Genomic DNA, 19,699 nt, shown 5'->3' with positions numbered 1-19,699 from the left:
ATTATGTTTTTCATGCTGCTTACTAAAACTAAAAAAAGATTTTTTTTTTTTTGCTAGATAATGATTTTTTAAAAGATTGAATTACTTTTTGGATTATCTGTGTCACTTTATGTGGTTATATCTTTTGCCTGAAGCCCTCTCCAGGTTATTTGTGGCAAGGTTGATATTGAAAGCTGGGTGAGTTTGAACAACTGTCAAGAGTAACACTGCAGGGCACTGCTGAGCATCGACTTGACTCCTCCTTGCTTGGTTCAGGTTGGGAGGTGAATTTCTTTTTGTCCCTCCTCGGTAATGGGGCAAAGAAGAGATGGTGCAGGGATCTGGGATGAATTTGACTTTAGTTAGTAAGTGTTGGTATGGCCAGAGAGCTGGGATGGTTCAAAGGGCTGAAAGTTGGTAGAGATGCAGGGGCAGTTCTGATCTTATGCTTTAGATCTCATATTGGCGTAGCTCAGTTTGAAAGAAGTGACTCTCTAGGCACTGGGACAAAGAAGATGGGACAAGAATCTGGGGTAGCTTCTGCCTTGGCCAATTAATGTTGGAATGGTGCCCAGAAAATTAGTATAGTGGAAACAGCTGAATTAGTGGAACAACATGGGCAATTCTGTGCTTCTATTTCACTCCAGTGATTTGCTTGATCCTGTGATTACTTATTCTATACCATTTTTAATCCAGAAATAATACAGTGTCATTTGGTCCTGCATGCCATGCTTTGGCACTCATTCATTTTTATTGGATGTGGAACATGCCACAAATTAAGGCGAAGAGCTCAGGAAGTCAATCTCAACTGATCTGAAAAATGGGAAAACATATTTGAGACTGGAGCATTCAGGAATGGGGTGGCTGTTTGTAGTTGTAAGGTAGGCTACACCTAGTTCATCTTACAGGAGAATCTACTTTACACCTGCCTCTCCATTCAAGGGAAATGGTTACCAGCCATCAGGTGTAGCTCAGGTTTGAGTTTAGTGGAGGATGTTGCAGCTGGCTGTCCAGGTCCAGCCTCTCAGAGCATCTTTAGGGTGGGATTAGATCTACCTCCTCCACATTGGTTTTAGCTAATCCATGTATGCCTTCCTTCAGTAAAGTTGTGACCTGTTTATTCCCATGTGTTAATACTTGCTTTTATCTTCCTCCTTAAGCATCATCTGTTCAGTACAAAACATTGTCCTTGCCTCATTCACAGGGTCAAATCTTCAGCTGATGTTGCATCAGTCTGCCCCTCCTGCTACTCTCTAAGGAACAGAGGAGAGTTGTAGTCATATCAGACAAATGATTATAATCCAATGATTGTCATATGGAGAACTGTCCTTTGGGTAGGGGAGCTTTGATGATCTCAAATCATTGTGATTAACCATCCTTTTTGCCAAAGCCCTCACGGACTTGGAAACCATTAGTAGAATCAAGAAATTTGAAAGCTTACATAAAGCACTTCACTACCATTCATTATTCAGGCAAAGGACAGGCAGGGCTGTGATACTAGTCTTCCCTTTTCTGAGTAATGCAAGGTTTGAACAGGTTGATTAGATCAGTCAAGATACAGTGATGTCAGAGGGTAGGCTAGTATTGGATGGTTTTCAGCTAGGTGGAAACAGGGAATGTCCTGATTATATGTAGGATTTGCCTTCAAGATGGCAGTGGAGTTTGTGTTGATGAAATTCTTTCTCTTGCTACTTCTAACTGAATTTTCAGGTGTGACACATATTTCCATGTGCAGCAGGAGAAATCCCCTTCTCATTCCACATGAGTATTATCAAGCAGGTGACCTTGTTATTGGAGGAATGACTTCTCAGCTCATTGCCGAGTTTGAACCCATGTCCTTTTTTAGAACACCCAGACACAAAACACATTGATGAAACTATGTAAGGGATAATTCTGTTTTCATAACTTGCAGTAGGTTTTGGTTTATTGCTAATAAAACTGGATAATCCAAGCATTATCATATAATTTTTAGGTGGAAAAATTGATCCAGAGATCATGTATTTATGACATTGGTGCCAATTTCTTGATAGTTTTTTTTTAACAATTGGTGTGGTTTTGGAGAAACAAATGGGGCATCAAATGACAGCACAGAACATTTAGTGCAGAAGAAAATAAGCATTTTGCCAAGTCATACCCAGTCAAAGAAATTGACAACTCACCCCCCCCCCAAAAAAAACCTGAAGTAATATTTGAAACCCTTTGTGCTATTAACTCTGAGAAGTCATTTTCAGTTGATTGGGGTTAACTGTGCATCATTGGCTTCACTTCGATGGCATTCTGGAAGATTTCTGCACATTCCATCTGCTCAGAAGAAGAAAAAAAGGAGTTCTGAGATCTAAACACAAGTTGATGAGGTTTGAGTAGAAAGGAGAGGGAGCAGTCCTTTAAAATACTTAGCCAAATGCATATGCATGGAATGTGGAAAGCACACTGGAGAACTACAAATGTTATCTCTGTGTGTGAATGGGCTAGTGTACATTCAATATTGTATGTTTATATCTTTTTACACGATACCCTTATTTTCATTACTGTGGTTTTGCTCACTCTTTGCCAGTTCTGCATTTCACTAATAGTTCTGCACTCGCAACACATAACTCAAAATGTTCCTTATGTCCTCATTTTTGCCACCATAATATTTCTGTGATGTATCTTGTTGATGAAGATGCGTGCCAGTGTATTCTCAAGTCTGCCCTGAAATTTCTGATGGTGTATTACACGGGTGCAAATTAAGTTGCAGTATTTACGAGTAAATAACGCTAGGAGAATGCTGTTAATGTTGTCTTGAGAGAATTCACAGCAGATCATAGAACTGTTTTTAAACCTTTGAAGTGCTGCAATAGCCAACAGTGGTTTCTGGTTTGTTTTTTATTTCCTTATGATGTTGAAGATAGATATATCCCGGTCCCAATCACATGTGTCAACTGGGATTGTATACAGTGCACATGCTATATAAATATAAATTGATGATAAATATTTACAAGAAGTTCATAAAGTTCAATATTCTTATGTGTTTTATGTGCCATGACATTTTAATTTTAGTGTAGTGCCAAAGAACTACCAGCATGTTCTGTCATTAGTATTTGCTGTGAAGGAGATCAATGAGAACCCCAAGATCCTACCAAATGTCAGTCTGGGCTTTCACATCCATGACGACTACTGCAATGCAAGAATAACGTACCAGAATACCTTCAACCTTCTCTTCACCATGAAAACTATCATCCCCAACTACAGCTGTGGTATCCAGAAGAATGTAATCACTGTCATCGGGGGTCTTGATTCTGAAACCTCCCTCCATATGTCTAATATCTTAAACATCTATAAAATTCCACAGGTAGGATGTGAGACCTATCAAGGTTTCACAAATTTGGCTTGCAAATTTTTCATCCTCAAGTCTGTTGTTTTGGTGCAGAGAAAAGAAAATTTGATTGGAACAAATAGCTCTTGTTTGGGAAGGAAGGGAAATTATTTTGAAATATTTTCTTTCTGTATTTAATATATACCTTTACATACTATATGTGGCTTAAATATATTTGAATATTTATGATGTGTGAAATAATTTTTTTTTTTTTAAATCAGAATGGCACCCTGCAATGGATATTTCAGTTTATATTTGGTTTTCTTGTTAGCAAAGATGTGAAACTAATTTTTAATTAATATAATTAATACAATTAAATCATTACATGATAAAGGGCACAATCCTAACCAGGTCTGCTCAGAAGTAAGTCCTGTTTTGTTCAATGGGGCTTACTCTTAGGAAAGTGTGGTTAGGATTGCAGCCAAAGACTCACAAGAAGTTTGGAGAGGAAAGTGTATGTGATTCTGGAAAGGAGGAAAAATGTTGTTATTAAAATGTAATGCCAGAAAGTGTTGGCAAAGAGAGGTCAGACTGAGCACATAGTGGAGAGATGTGGGGTGAGAGGCAATGAAGACGCATGATTGAAAGAAATGCAGGATTCAGCTGGAGTGAGGGGGGGAAAGCGATTGTGGACCTTTGAAAGGTGCAGAGGAGTGAAGGGAGGGACAATAAGAGAGGTGCTAACTGTGATTTTGAGATTTGGGGAGGGATGTGCCTGTGGGAGGGAGTGGGGTGGGGAGAAGTGCCAATTGCCTGCTCCTGTATTTAAGAAAAAAGACTGCGACCAAGAGCCCAATCTTAGGCAATATGTCTACTCAGAAGTAAGCCCCACTATCGTCAATGGGGCTTACTCCCAGGTAAGTATGGATAGGATTGTGGCCCAATGCCCTTCCCCTAAAAGGCAAAAGACAAGGCAGGGAGGGTTGCTTTGTGGAGTTGCAGGCAAACTGGGGCACCAGGACCCTTTTCACCAGCCAGTTCTTGGGCTGGTGGCCTCAGCAGACTCACTCGCTTCCGACCTGCTTGCCTGCTCCTGTCTCCCTCCTCCTCACTCACTCTGTGGGCTTCTCTAGCTGCCCAATCAGCACGCGGGGCGGACTTGATACCCAATCCTAGGCATGTCTACTCAGAAGTAAGCCCCATAATAGTCAACGGGGCTTACTCCCAGGTAAATGAGGATCCTCTCATTTGCAACCTCTTTGCATTGTAGACTCCATGTGGCTGGTCAGAGCTGATGAAGAGAGGTCAGTATACTGTAGGATCAGGAGGAGAGAGAGGGAGAGGGGTAGGAAGGAAGCCAGGTAGAGAGACACCCTAGTAGGTCAAAGAAAATGTCCAAGACAGGTAGTCTCTGAAATGTACCTCCAGGACAACACACTTCCCTCTGGTATCTATAGATGGCTCTATAACTATGTTCCAATGTTATATAACTCTATAACTCTATAACTATGTTCCAACAGTCCTCTATCCATTTGTTTTTGCTTAGATCACATACTGCTTCTTTACTCCTGTGATGAATAACAGCATCCAATTGCCTTCCACCTACCAGATGGTCCCTAACGAAGCTCATCAATATACAGGGATTGTCCAGTTACTTCTATACTTACAATGGTCATGGATTGGCATCCTTGCACTAGATGATGACAAAGGAGAAATCTCTGTGCAATACTTGAAGCCCCTGCTTTCCCAGAATGGCATTTGTTCCGCCTTCATTGATAGGCTACCGGCTTTCACTTCCATTGATAACATGATAGAAACGTCCTACTTGTCAAGATCTCAAGAGAGCTTGAGTCTTTTTCTGACCAAGAGCAAAGTCAAAGTACTTGTTGTAAATGCAGATACTCACATCATGATAATGTTGCAATATTTTCTATATCTTGCACAAATGGAAAATATGACTGAGACAACTATGGGTAAGGTGTGGGTTATGACTGCTCAGTGGGATTTCTCATCACAACCATATTTTAATACTTTAGACACTGAAGTCTTCCATGGTGCGTTATCCTTTATGGTTAACTCCAATGATGTGTTTGGGTTCCAATATTTCCTTCATGTTCTGAATTCACATTGGCCCAAAGAAGATGGCTTCATCAGGCTCTTCTGGGAGCAAGCAGTTAAATCCTTATTACCAGCTTCCAAAGAGGCAGAGAAAATGAACACATGCTCTGTGGGGAACAAACTTGAGTGCCTTCCTGGGATTTACTTTGAAATGAGTATGACTTCCCAAAGCTATAACATCTACAATGCCATCCATGTTGTGGCACATGCTTTACACGACATGTACTCATCCAGACACAAGCTGGGGACCATGGGGATGGATGGAAATAGGATTGGGCCTCCAGATCTGCAGCCTTGGCAGGTAACACTTTTCCATCTGCAAAGACAGGTTGCTTATGTCAGTGGAGGACCTCCCAAGTCCCACGCCTGGGCCAAAGGTACACGATGCTGCCCCCTGCAAAATACCCCCCCCCCCACAAATCCATCTCCCCCACTCACCAAAATGAAGTGGAGCCTCATGAGACTCCAGGATGAACCGAGGAAGCCATCTGAGGCTTCCCTGCAGTATTAAACTGTGCTTCCAGTAAACCGGAAGCACAGTTTTTGACTGCGTTAGGAGCCTCAGTAAGGTTTCCCCGTGGTCCGTGCACAGGGCTCCGCGCGTGTGGCATTTGCCCCTTTCACGTAACGGCAGGTCCGCTACTGGCTGATGTTGTAACTACAGTTTTTTGAATGATCTGTGCAGACACATAGTGGAGTTCTACACAGGAGTGGTCAATCTCGATACTTCCAGAGCTTTGTTGGGTGTTCTGCTCCTACACCTAAGTTGGGAGACCCTGTTACAATTGTGTGCCCGAAGAGTAGGAAAAATGTCCAGCCTCTCAGTTCCTTGGAGAAATTAAAATGGATTGATTTAATCTAGACCAGTGGTTCTCAAACTGTGGGTATGGGACCCACCAGTGGGTTGTGACCCATTTTTTGGTGGTTCATGAAACTGACAGGGCAGATTAGGCTATGTGCATCAAGGATTAAACAAGTTGCTACTGGGGGGGAGGGCACTGCTGCCCAATCACCATTTTAGCCACACCCCTTGGCATTTATGAATCAGACAGCAGCCTCTAGGGCCTTTCACAACCACTGATCTAGACCTTGTTTGCCTTTCCACCTCCTAGGAGGCCCTTAAGCTGGCTCACATTTGGTTTACAGCACAATACAAAGTTCCTTTCTCTCCTCCTCCTCACAGAGGCAATGGCAGACTGATGAGAGGGAGAGGAGCACAGTTAGTTTTGACAGCATGACTTCATCCTCAGGAGAAAATGTATTTCCCAAATATCTCCATTTCAGTGCCTGAAACATCTCCTTTTTACAGGAGGAATAATTTCAGCGTTCTTCTCTTTATTTCATATTTTGAGATCAGTGGCGTAGCTAGAAGGGGGTGCAAAGCACTAAGTTTTACAAGGAGCCTCATTGCAGCGTGCAAGCGGCCCATCCCCCTCCCCTTTGGAGTCATTGCAAGTAGGGGGAGCAAAATTGAGGCTTCAAAGGGGAGGAGCTGCTTGCACACTGCAGTGAGGCTCCCTGCAAAACCTAGTGCTTTGCACCCCCCTGTAGCTACACCACTGTTTGAGATTTGTCCTTGCCTCTTCAATCCAGCTTCACCCTTTTTTGAGAAGAAAAAAAGTGCCGGGGACCTCATTTATTTTAATGCAAATGGTGAACAAGCCACTGGATTTGACATCATCAACTGGGTGACTTTCTCCAACAAATCCTTCAGAAGAACAAAAGTAGGAAGGCTGGATCCACAGGCTCCATTCTCTGCAGAGTTCAGCATTAATAAGGAGATCATTACATTGCACCGCAAGTTTAATCAGGTGAGATCGGGCTGCACATCAGAGTAAAGAGCACGTTGAAACAGTGCTCTGGTGTTGACTTAGAAAATTCCTCCAATATTATTGGGTGAATTACACTAAATAGTGCTACAGCTTGAAATTAATCAGGGTTTTCTCAGCTTACTGCCAATTTCTGGCTTCTCTGTGGAGCACAGCAGGCAAATGAGCAGTGTAAACTTTCATTGACTTAAACCAGTGGCTTTCACACCATTTTGACTAATGGCTTTCTTGACCTACTGGGCTATTGGCTGTGACTCCCCACTAGGGCTACAATCCTATACATTGTAAAGTGTGGCAGTTTTTTTGTGAGGATTCCATGGCTCCCCTGGATGAGCCTTACTGGGGAGCCATGGCTCACAGTTTGAGAACCATTGTCTTAAACTAATACCTGACTGATTCTGAACATTTCCCCCCCCCCCCCACACACACAATCTTTGAGGTTAGTATCTATCTCCTTTTTGGACGGAGATGTGATCTAGCTGGACTAGATGGGCCTATGGCCTGATCCAGTGGGGCTGTTCTTATGTTCTTATGTTAATCAAATATGTCTAAATACAAGATTTGTTCTGCCAATCACACAATCAGTGCATTGTGCTTTAATAATGTGAATGCCCTGCCTCTAATTGACAACCCATTAATCAATATTGTAATAGTGTCCAAATCTGAACACGATTCCTCCAAAACTTGAACTTCCATGCTCTCTCTTGTTCTGGATAGGTGCTGCCTCTTGCTGTGTGTAATGACCATTGCCACCCAGGTTACAGCAAAAACAAGAAAGAGGGGGAACCGTTTTGTTGCTATGACTGTGCTTCATGTCCTGATGGGAAGATTTCAGACCAGAAGGGTAGGAGTGCAGTTCTGTGAAGGGAATTTGGTATCTGTATAGAGTGTTTCTGTGGGCATGCGCACAAAATTTGGAGTCTCAGGCATCAGCACGTTCAAAGTGACATTGAAAAAGCAGTGTATAGTTAAACAATCTCTCGTCATACGGTCTGAAACATGGGATGGGGTCCCTCATATTGGGCTTCCCCAAAGGCCCAAATTTACAAAAGATTGCAGATTTTATAAGGGAGGGAGTGGGGCAGGCAAGCAAATGAGAAAAAAAAAATTTCTTGTCCTGAAAATCTCCCATTGTTAATGATGACCCAGCTGCACGGCTCTTGACAAAGTTTTAGCAAGATTGAAATAGGAGCTTCTAAGAAGTTTGTCTACTTTAGCTCCCAAACTCAAAAGAAAGATACAGGTCCAACCTTGTTATACACGGATTTTTTATACATGGATTTGACTCAACACGAATGGCCACTGCAAATGAGAAGGAATGTGCTGAACCCTGGCGAAGGGGAAAAATGTACCCCTTTAAAATGTTTTCCTTACAGTTGTAGAGATTTTTATCTCAACATGATGAGAAGCGCCCTTTAAATTAAAGGAAAACAGTCCTTTACAATAGTTAAAGAGAGGACAGCCAGCTGACAATCCATCAATCATTCTCTCTCCAAGCGACCACCCCCTATTCCCCCTGAACACTTGAAAGAAAGATAATCCTTTCTAGGGGCCTGAATAGAGACTGATTGTTGAACTGTCGTTTTAATGACTCTATCTTAACATCACAAAGCTTAGCAAGGCTGTTTTTAAATCACCTGAGCAAAGGAACTTTGTTTTTTAAATTGATTTGCTATAAGTGCAATTTTTGCCATCCACTCTGGGAACCCACTCGAATAACCTCAACCTGTATTCCTCTTTTTTCAAAATTTCACCTCTTCTTTTTACTGTGTGAATATGTATGTATACATGTGTATTTGAGAATGTTGCAGAGCTCAACAATATTTTAATCCAAGCATTGAGCACTGTATTTTATTTTAAAAGACAAGTGGATATGTGATGGCAACAATTATGACATCTTTAACATACCACAACTAGAATCTTTCCTTTGTTTGCAGATATGGCTGACTGTTTCAAGTGCCCAGAAGATCATTATCCTAACAAGGGGAGAAATCAGTGCCTTCCTAAGGTTCCAAACTTTCTGTCCTATGAAGAGCCTTTGGGGATCACCTTGGCTGTCTTGGCTCTGGTTCTGGTTCTAATCACAATGGCTGTGCTAGGAATTTTCCTTCAGCATTGAAACACCCCCATCGTCAAAGCCAACAATGAGCTGCTCACCTATTCCCTTCTCTTATCCCTCTTCTTTTGTTTCCTCTGCCCCTTGCTCTTCATTGGCCGGCCTCGGGCAGTGACATGCTTTCTTCGACAGACAGCTTTTGGCATTGTCTTTTCAGTGGCTGTTTCTTCTGTGTTGGCCAAAACCATCACTGTGGTCCTGGCTTTCATGGCCACCAAGCCAGGAAGCAGGATCAGGAAATGGTTGGGGAAAAGAATGGCAAACTCAGTTGTTCTTTCCTGTTCCCTGATTCAAGTGGAAATTTGTATTGTGTGGCTCTGCACTGCCCCACCATTCCCACATCTGGACTTGCACTCTCTGACTAAAGAGATTGTGGTGGAATGTAACGAAGGTTCTGTCATCATGTTTTATTCTGTCCTGGGCTACATGGGATTGATGGCTCTGGTGACCCTCACTGTGGCCTTTTTTGCCAGAAAGTTGCCCAGCACCTTTAACAAAGCCAAGTTCATCGCTTTCAGCATGTTAGTGTTTTGCAGTGTGTGGTTGTCATTTGTTCCAACTTACCTGAGCACCAAGGGAAAGTACATGGTGGCTGTAGAGATCTTCTCCATCTTGGCCTCAAGTGCTGGTTTACTGAGTTGTATCTTTTTCCCCAAATGCTATATAATAGTGCTGAGGCCTGAGTTGAATACCAAAGTCCAGCTAGTATTGAAAAACAAGTAAGCATCTAATACAGAAAAGTCTGTATTAGAATTATTCTGCAGTTGTGACGTGACTCTAGAGCAGGGGTGTCCAAAGTTTTTGGCAGGAGGGCCACATAATTTCTCTGACACTGTGTCGGGGGCCAGGGGAAAAAAGAATTAATTTACATTTAAAATTTGAATAAATTTACATAAGTTTACATAAATGAATAAATTAAAGATGAACTTATAAGAATGAATGAAGGTCTTGCAATAGCTCAAGGCCTATAAAAGGCCTTGCACAAAGTGAGGCTGGCCTTTCCTTTGTTGCCGCTACTGCATCACAGACATGAAACAGCAAGCAGTGGAGGGAGCCCTCATCCCACAGCTCACGCGAGAGGTCAAACAGTTGTCCTCACGCTGAGAGCAGTTGCGTAGGGCCAGTGCGGGCTCCAACAAATCTCCGGAGGGCCAGAGGCTCATTGGAGACTGGGGACTCCTTGAGGGCCGCAAGTGGCCCCAGGGCCAGGGTTTGGGCACTCCTGCTCTAGAGATATGAAGGAGCATCTTATTGGATTCTGGTTCTGCACTGGGCTTCAAGTGCTTCAGTTATCCCTATTCAGCTACAGAACATACATTAATAGCAACATATGGAGGAATATGGATCTGAATTTATATTATTTTGCCATATATTCAGATTAAATTTGATTATAAAGGCCTAGGTTCCCATTTCTTGGCTGTCCTGAGTTTGATCTAAAGCACTGGTTCTCAACCTGTGGTCCGTGGACCACTGGTGGTCTGTGAGACCCTGAGAAGTGGTCTGTGAGGTCTCAGGAAAAGAAAGATTACCTTTGATCACCTTCTGCATTGGTTGCGGCAGGTTTATTCTTTGCCCTCTCTGCTAGTCCGTGGGGGAGTGCTCACTCAGGAGATGCTTCCCCAGAGATCACCAGAGAGGGTAGAGTACGGATCGACCACAGCTGGCAACAAAAGCAGCACCCCACAGATCTTCTCTATAAATAATAAATTGTTCTAATTCTTACAAATTTAATTGTATTTTGTGTGTGTGGGGCATGGTGGGGGGTTGTATGTGGTCCACAACAATTCCAGTTTTTGTTTCAGTGGTTCACAGGCTCCTAAAGGTTGGGAACCAATGATCTTAAGTCTGAAGTTTCTGGTCTTGCTCATTGAGCAGCTCCTTGAGGAGTATGTGCATGCTAACCACTAGGCACTGGTCCCTTTGATCAGCCTATCCTTTCCCAGAACTTACCTTCCTCCTCTTTTCCTGATAGTATCATATCCCTGTGGTGAAGGAAAAGATCTGGAAAGAGCATTATGTGGCCTTGTTTAGTTTGTGAGTCCCAGCCTACTCCCAAGAATGGGAAGCCAAGGAGGGATCAAGAGATGGTTGTAAGAGGAAAATAGACCATAGCTGGACCAACTGCCTATCAGGATATACCATTTATATGGGGATCATCCTGTAGATGTAGCTGAACAAGGCTCTTGTGCTAATTAGATATCTTGGTCTTATTCAGCACACATTTTGCAGTTACACCAGCACAGACTGGTTGTCCTATGATGAACATATTTCCAGAAGGGCAGCTCAGGATCCAGAACTTGACTGGTGGAGGCAGCAGATGGAGCTGTGGCTCCAATCAGTTGTTCTGACTAAGGTAAACTTGGGTTACCATTGTGACAGCGGCAAGCTTTTGATTGCCTATTCCACTGGGATGGGTGTACTGAAATGATCTTCAGGGCAGATGTCTGCAAGGGGCTCAGGGGGCTTGACCTCTTGCCCAGGGTTTATGAGGTGCATTCATTCCATATGGGAGCAGCCACTTCTGCAGCCTGTATGAACATGAGGGACAGTCATATTCAGGGAATTAGTCAATGGATGTCATCAGTGTTTAAGCATTATGTCCACCATTGCTCTGACTGTTATGTCTACCATAGCAAATTGATATGTTTTTGGAATCTTCGGAAGATTGGATCTCAGTGGCCACCATTGGAGTGATGTCAAGGAGCAATGTTGAAGAGCCAGGGTGTGGTGGCCACCAGTTATGGAAGAGGAATGTTGGAAGTTTGGAGCACAGTGGCTATGCCATATGGTGGACAGTTATAAAAAGTGTTGCTTCTGTGGCTTGCCCTTCTTACTCTGTGGATGCTGGCTAGATGTTGCTTCACTCCAGGAAGGGGGAGGCAGTGCCTCAATGACTTTGGGGCTGGTGTAGAGAAGCTTGGGTTGTCAACTGACACTCTGCAGCTTTGAGTCAGGAATGGTCAAAAGGAAAATTGGTGGTGTTTGGCTATCTCTTCCCTCTACCCGTGCTAGAAGGAAGGAGTGATTTTAGGGGAGGCCCACCTCAGAATCATTGCAAGATTTTTATTGGCTCAATTTAACAAATATGACCTAAGTTATTTTCCAAATTATTTGCCTCATGTGTTTAGGGCAACACATTTTTCCCATACTGCTTCACTGAGAAAGAGATGGCGGTTTGGCTCAGATGGAACAAACATATCTGCTTGGAGGGCACAACCAGATTCTATATGACTTGAGGGAGATATCATCTGTTCTTTTTTCAGGAAGGCATTTATCTACTGTATAATTTTAAAAATAACTATTATTATAACTATTTTTTCACTCCTTCAATAAACAATCCAGATAAAAAAATACAGGCAGTTAAATCCCCAGCCCAGTGCTGATTGCATTGTGTTGCTCAATGGAGGGGTAATACTCCATCTGTTACTGTGCATGTTGTGGTGACCACTGTAGTTGCCAGTGTGGAAAATGCAGCAGATGGGCAGCTGTGACATGGCTAAGCATGTATTTCTATACAGATGGCTCTTCTTGATGTTGCTTTTCTAGTTGATGTTGCTGAGGGAGAGTCAGCATGGCTTCTGTAAGGGTAAGTCTTGCCTCACGAACCTTATAGAATTCTTTGAAAAGGTCAACAGGCATGTGGATGTGGGAGAACCCGTGGACGTTATATATCTGGACTTTCAGAAGGCGTTTGACATGGTCCCTCACCAAAGGCTACTGAAAAAACTCCACAGTCAGGGAATTAGAGGACAGGTCCTCTCATGGATTGAGAACTGGTTGGAGGCCAGGAAGCAGAGAGTGGGTGTCAATGGGCAATTTTCACAATGGAGAGAGGTGAAAAGCAGTGTGCCCCAAGGATCTGTCCTGGGACCGGTGATTTTCAACCTCTTCATAAATGACCTGGAGACAGGGTTGAGCAGTGAGGTGGCTAAGTTTGCAGACGACACCAAACTTTTCCGAGTGGTGAAGACCAGAAGTGATTGTGAGGAGCTCCAGAAGGATCTCTCCAGACTGGCACAATGGGCAGCAAAATGACAGATGCGCTTCAATGTCAGTAAGTGTAAAGTCATGCACATTGGGGCAAAAAAATCAAAAATTTAGATATAGGCTGATGGGTTCTGAGCTGTCTGTGACAGATCAGGAGAGAGATCTTGGGGTGGTGGTGGACAGGTCGATGAAAGTATCGACCCAATGTGCGGCAGCAGTGAAGAAGGCCAATTCTATGCTTGGGATCATTAGGAAGGGTATTGAGAACAAAACGGCTAGTATTATAATGCCGTTGTACAAATCGATGGTAAGGCCACACCTGGAGTATTGTGTCCAGTTCTGGTCACTGCATCTCAAAAAAGACATAGTGGAAATGGAAAAGGTGCAAAAGAGAGCGACTAAGATGATTACGGGGCTGGGGCACCTTCCTCATGAGGAAAGGCTACGGCGTTTGGGCCTCTTCAGCCTAGAAAAGAGACGCCTAAGGGGGGACATGATTGAGACATACCAAATTATGCAGGGGATGGACAGAGTGGATAGGGAGATGCTCTTTACACTCTCACATAACACCAGAACCAGGGGACATCCACTAAAATTGAGTGTTGGGCGGGTTAGGATAGACAAAAGAAAATATTTCTTTACTCAGCGTGTGGTCGGTCTGTGGAACTCCTTGCCACAGGATGTGGTGCTGGCGTCTAGCCTAGATGCCTTTAAAAGGGGATTGGACAAGTTTCTGGAGGAAAAATCCGTTATGGGGTACAAGCCATGATGTGTATGCGCAACCTCCTGATTTTAGAAATGGGTTATGTCAGAATGCCAGATGCAAGGGAGGGCACCAGGATGAGGTCTCTTGTTATCTGGTGTGCTCCCTGGGGCATTTGGTGGGCCGCTGTGAGATACAGGAAGCTGGACTAGATGGGCCTAGGGCCTGATCCAGTGGGGCTGTTCTTATGTTCTTATGTTCTTATGATGTTCCTTCCTGTTGTTTGTCAGAACAAAAAAAGAGCATGTCTTATTAGAAGCGTCCAAGACAATGTACGTAAGCCAGGAGAAACCATCATTGGTGGGTTCCTCTCAATAGCCTTTCCCTTCACCCAATTGCTCAATTTTAGAGACATTCCAGAAAATAATAATAATAATAATACAGGTATTTATATACCGCCTTTCTTGGTCTTTATTCAAGACTTTATTCAAGGTGGTTTACATAGGCAGGCTTATTAAATCCCTGTAGGAATTTTTACAATTTGAAAGAATGTTCTATCTTACAAGAACCACAACATTCAGGTGTTACTTTCTTGATCTGGTTTTACATTCTGGCCTCCATCCTCCCACGCTCAGAGCAGATAGAATAGCTCTGCTCAGCTTGTCAGCTGCTTCAAAGTCACACAGTGCCGGTGGCCTCGAACTGGCAACCTTCGGATGTTATCTTCAGGCAAATGGAGGCTCTACCCTCTAGATCAGACCTCCTGCCCTGATCAGAGTCATGGGCTCCCCTGTAAGTTCTTTTTTTCTCAGGAAAGAGTGTCTAAGAGCTGCATGAGGAAGTTTCAGAGGCACAATTTGTCACTGATTGACTTGCACATGATTAGGGGCCACATCCTATCCAACTTTCCAGCACTGATGCAGCCTGTGCAGCCTGTGTAAGGCCTGGGAGTTGTGGTTAGAATCTGGAATGTGCTGCCCCCACTAATCCAACACCCCTCCCGTGCCTGGACTGCCTCCCATTCTGCCTTCCACCACCCAAAAATGCCCCCACCCACCCCTGGAATGCCTTCCCATCTCCCTCTCCCACCCCCTGCACCACCTCGCACAAATGTATTCCGTCTGGCCTGTGCAGGAGCTGGATCTGGCCCTCCCAAGCTGGCACTGGCCTCTGCACAGACCCAGCCAGCTCCGAAGTTGGGCCTTACATGTACAAATGTGCCTTACATGCCAGCGCCACCTCAAACCATTCTTTGAATTGTGCCCTCAGTGAGTTTGGAGGAGAAAGCTCAGGTTAATGGGATTTCTTTTCTGAGTTCAAAGTCAGGAGGTTCTCAGAATGTGACTGTTCTACAGGTTCAAATCTGGTGATCCAACAAGGAGCAGCCAGTCATGGAATCCTTCACCAAATGGAAGGCAAATCTTCTTCTAAGCTAGGCAGCAGGAGTGGGGGGCAGGGTGATCTTTTCCTTCAGGCCTGTGGGACTAGTTCTGGGTCATGCTTGCCTGGCATTCATCCAGTACACATACACATGCTTAAAAAGTGTGTCAGGTAATTCAAAGAACAGCATGTCAGGTAACACTTGCCTTCTCATTTTGTTACCTGGTAGGGTGTAAAACCATAGGATTACCTGTGTAGGGCAAGGGATGAGCAATCAAAGGCCATCAAGCCATAAAAGAAGGTCCCTTGATGAGCTCATGCTACAGAAGATCCCATCCCTGAAATGGGAATTTAAGTTATAAAAAGCTGGATCACACAACCTTTTCTGGGTTCACAGAACTCATTCAGTTACTGTCAATGGCATCAAGCTATCCCAACTCAGTCTCGCTGCTCCTGCGATGGAGCTAAGAGTATGGCTCACAGTGTTATCCACATGTTTTTTGATTAGGTGCCACCCCATTCCACTTGTGTTGACAGCTGTAATTTTGGACACAGCAGGACAGTTCGGGAGGGGAAACCTGTTTGTTGCTATGATTGTATGCCATGCTCAGAAAACACAATTTCTAATCAGACAGGTAAGTGCAGCCATAGAGTCACTGGGCTATGACTCCTAACAGGGACTCATGTTCTCAGAACACCCGAGTCAGGGCCTGATTCTAAGGACCCAGCACTGGCCTCTGCTGGTGTTGTGCCGCAAACGTGTTGTTAGGCATGCATGTGAGACTCACTGCTGGGTCAGCAGTTGCACCGGCTAAAGGCCAGTCTGTGGTGAACCAGTGCCGGCTGGAGGCTCATCACATGCCACCTGGAGCTTGGGGCTTGCTCCATGTGAAGAGGTGGTAAAGAGGTGAGAGGAACGTGAAGGGAGGCATTCCAGGGGAAGGCAGGGGGCAGGACAGACTCTGCTGGATCCAGAACCCTGCGTTTGGCCTCCCAGCCCAACACCAGACCTCTCAAGTCTGTGCTGGCTAAATAGCTGGTGCAGACTTGAGTAGCCCCATTGCAGGGTCTGCTCTCTTTCCCAGGGGAGTCGATGGCGGCTGCCTGGTAAGCATTGGATGCAGTGGCAGCCATTTTGGTGCTGTTGCTCAGGATTGGGCTGCCCGACTCCTAACTCATCCTTCTGCTGGTACAGCAGCCACTTCACTGGCCTAGAGTGTTGAAAACATGCCATTGGGCATGTTTGCCAGTATTCTAGTGTAGGCTGCACTGGTGGACAGGCCTGCCAGTGCTGAAAGGAAAAGTGCCAAGCAGTGAAGGGACAGCAGGAGGATGTTCTAGAGGTGTGGAGGGGTTTAATGAGCAGGGGGGCAGAATCAGGTTTGGATCAGGCCTGGGAGAGGGGCAGGATCAGCAGAGCAGGCCTCCATTTTATTCTAACCCCCTTCCTGGGCCTGACTGCATTCTGTGGGGCTGTTCGGACTTCCACCAGCTCATTAGCTGCTGGAGATCCAAGTAGCCTCACAGCACAGGCTGGGGTATTTCTTGGCATAAGGGGCAAAATACCCTTATCGAGGGTAGACCTCTAGCCTGCACCAAACCTGCACTAGTTACAGCAGAGGCCAGCACAGGTTAGGACTGGGTTGCCAATTATTGGAAGTAACAGAGGGAGGAAAGTCTAGCCTGGGCTGAGACCTCAAAAGTGTTGAGCGAGGCATTGAAACAGTGAGTGAAATGAATGTGGTGAATGGGGAGGGTGGCTGAAATAAGTTGGCCACTTCCTTTGTTTTCTACATTGTGAGAATGGAGTATGAAGGGAAATTACAATAAAATCTCATCAGAAACCAAAGGTTTTTAATATATCTATTAAGCACTAGGCTAAATGAATGAACATGCCTTCAGGCACGATTGTCCCTTGCCGATGCAGATCGTTGCATTCCACGCACAGAAGATCAATATTGAACCATGATCAATGTATTCTGAAGGTTACATACTTTCTTTCCTACCAAGAGCCGTTGGGGATTGTGATAGCTTCCCTTACTACTTCCTGTGCAGTAATCACAGGTCTGGTGATGCAAACCTTTCTCAAGAACTGGAACACACCCATAGTCAAAACCAACAACCGGAACCTCACCTGTGTCCTTCTGAGCTCCATCCTCCTTTGCTACCTCTGTTCCCTTCTATTCATAGGGAAACCTGGAAGGGTGACCTGCCTTCTGCAACAACCAACTTTTGGCATCATTTTCTCTGTGGCTGTTTCTTGTGTCTTGGCAAAAACAATCATGGTGGTCCTTGTCTTTATGGCCTCAACACCAGGAAGCAGGATGAGGATGTTTCTAGGACACAAAGTGGCCAACTCCATTGTTCTGTGCTGTTCCTTCATTCAAGTGGGCATCTGTATTGCATGGTTGTCATCCTCTCCTCCTTTCCCAGATGCCGACCTGCACTCAGAGATTGGGAAAATCATACTGGAATGTAATGAAGGGTCTCCTTTCATGTTCTACTGTGTCCTGGGCTACATGGGCTTCCTGGCCCTCCTCAGCTTCAACAACAACAACAACAACAGTATTTATATACCGCTTTTCAACAAAAAGTTCACAAAGCAGTTTACAGAGAAAATCAAATATCTAATGGCTCCCTGTCCCAAAAGGGCTCACAATCTAGAAAGATGCAACACCAGCAGACAGCCACTAGAAAAGACACTGCTGGGGTGAGGTGGGCCAGTTACTCTCCCCCTGCTAAATAAAAGAGGAGCACCCACTTGAAAAAGTGCCTCTTAACCAGTTAGCAGGGGTTCACTGTGGCTTTCCTAGCAAGAAAACTACCAGATGCCTTCAACGAAGCCAAGTTCATCATCTTCAGCATGCTGGTCTTTTGCAGTGTTTGGATCTCCTTTCTTCCAGCTTATCTGAGCACAAAGGGGAAAGCTGTTGTGACAGTGGAAATATTTGCTATCTTGGCCTCCAGCACTGCGCTGTGGTTTTGCATCTTCTTCCCCAAATGTTACTTTATTGTACTAAGAGCTGATCTGACCAAGAAACTTATAATAGAGAAAAGAGATTATGAACATTGATTTTTAAAGGCTAAATATATGCTGTTCTCTGCTTGTGTCCTGGTTGAACAAGGCCCTAATCCTATCAAACTTTCCAGCACTGACATAGCTGTGCCAATGGGGCATGTTTTGCATCCTGTATTTGGGTGTCAGTCATGGAGGTCTCCTCAAAGTAAGGCCTCCTCAAAGTTTGTTCCCTTACCTTGAAGCTGCATTGCCCTTATCTCAGTGCTGGAAAGCTGGTTAGGATTACGCCCCAAATATACTAATTAGAGACTAGTTTAACCAAGATCGTTGTGAATAGATTTGCAAAGTACTTAAAAACACCTTTGATGCAGAAACATCTCTATGTATTTTAGACAGTACATGAATATGGCTTTTTCTGTACAATTGTCTGTATGTAATGGGCAGCACAATCCTAACTTGCAGTGGAATAGGCAGGCTGGTGGGTCTGTGCTGTATCCAGCACAAGTTTGGACCATCTGAGGCTTGGCCTGAGGCAAGGGGAATCTTTCCCCCTTACTTCAGGGAGAGCCGCAGCACCTGCGGTACCCTTTTCTCCTTACCCCAGAGAGAGCCGCACCTAAATTGGTGGCACAAACCTGAGCAGCCAGGAACTGCCCCAGGCTGCCTGGGAATGGAACTAGGATTCGGCATAAGTGTCAGATCCTAGCCCTGCCTCCCGCTGTCTGCCCCCGGGAAAACCCGCTGCCCACTCTCCTGCTGCCCTGAAACCCAGCATCCTCCCCGCATCCTCCCCCACTCCCAGATGCAATCTTGTGCAATTCAGGATTGTGGCATCCACAACAGCCAGTAAGAAGAGTTCACCAGAGACATCTCTGGTAACCACTGACTTGCAGTACTTTTACAAGCTTTGACTGATTCTTCAACTGTGGCCCTACCTGGAAAATGCAGTTCTAGCCACTGCTATCCATCTGCTGAACATATCAAGGTCATACTATCCTACTGGGGTGTATGTGGGGCTGCCAACATATTCAGGGCCGCCATTGAAAACCACTCAGAAACTTCCATTGGACCAAAATGCATCCACCAGATTATTGGCAGGAGCAAATAAATGTGAGCGTATAGGGCCTACTTTGCACCATCTACACTGGCTTGCAATTTGTGCGTAGACACATTTCAAACTATCTTGGCCTTTGAAACTCCTAACAATTTGGTGGGAGGAAGAGGCAGGGCCTTACTGGAGGTAGCCCCATTGTTGTGGAACTCCATTCCCAAA

At 44.6% G+C, this 19,699-nt stretch overlaps 1 protein-coding gene across 1 annotated transcript; it reads left to right on the top strand.

The window, feature by feature from the left end:
• The first annotated feature begins 291 nt into the window (after positions 1 to 291).
• LOC136653175 (vomeronasal type-2 receptor 26-like) lies at positions 292 to 18,480 on the top strand. The gene is made up of 7 exons (XM_066630085.1): positions 292 to 344; positions 3,019 to 3,310; positions 4,821 to 5,693; positions 7,006 to 7,203; positions 15,916 to 16,042; positions 17,841 to 17,972; positions 18,311 to 18,480. The coding sequence occupies exons 1-7, from the start codon at positions 292 to 294 to the stop codon at positions 18,478 to 18,480; spliced, it is 1,845 nt and encodes a 614-aa protein (XP_066486182.1).
• Positions 18,481 to 19,699: the final 1,219 nt, after the last annotated feature.

The sequence above is a fragment of the Tiliqua scincoides genome, chromosome 5 (genome assembly GCF_035046505.1).
Source record: "Tiliqua scincoides isolate rTilSci1 chromosome 5, rTilSci1.hap2, whole genome shotgun sequence".
In the NCBI taxonomy this organism is placed as follows: Eukaryota; Metazoa; Chordata; class Lepidosauria; order Squamata; family Scincidae; genus Tiliqua; species Tiliqua scincoides.
The sequence above is the reverse complement of the archived record's forward strand: the minus strand, read 5'-3'. Positions and strand labels throughout refer to the sequence as shown.

Excerpts from the sequence above, each read along its gene's own strand:
- LOC136653175 (XM_066630085.1), top strand. The coding sequence starts at position 292 with ATGGGGCAAAGAAGAGATGGTGCAGGGATCTGGGATGAATTTGACTTT. Across the intron at positions 345-3,018 it reads GATGAATTTGACTTTAGTTA|TGTAGTGCCAAAGAACTACC; the intron begins GTAAGTGTTGGT and ends TTTTAATTTTAG. Across the intron at positions 17,973-18,310 it reads CAACAACAACAACAACAACA|CTTATCTGAGCACAAAGGGG; the intron begins GTATTTATATAC and ends CCTTTCTTCCAG.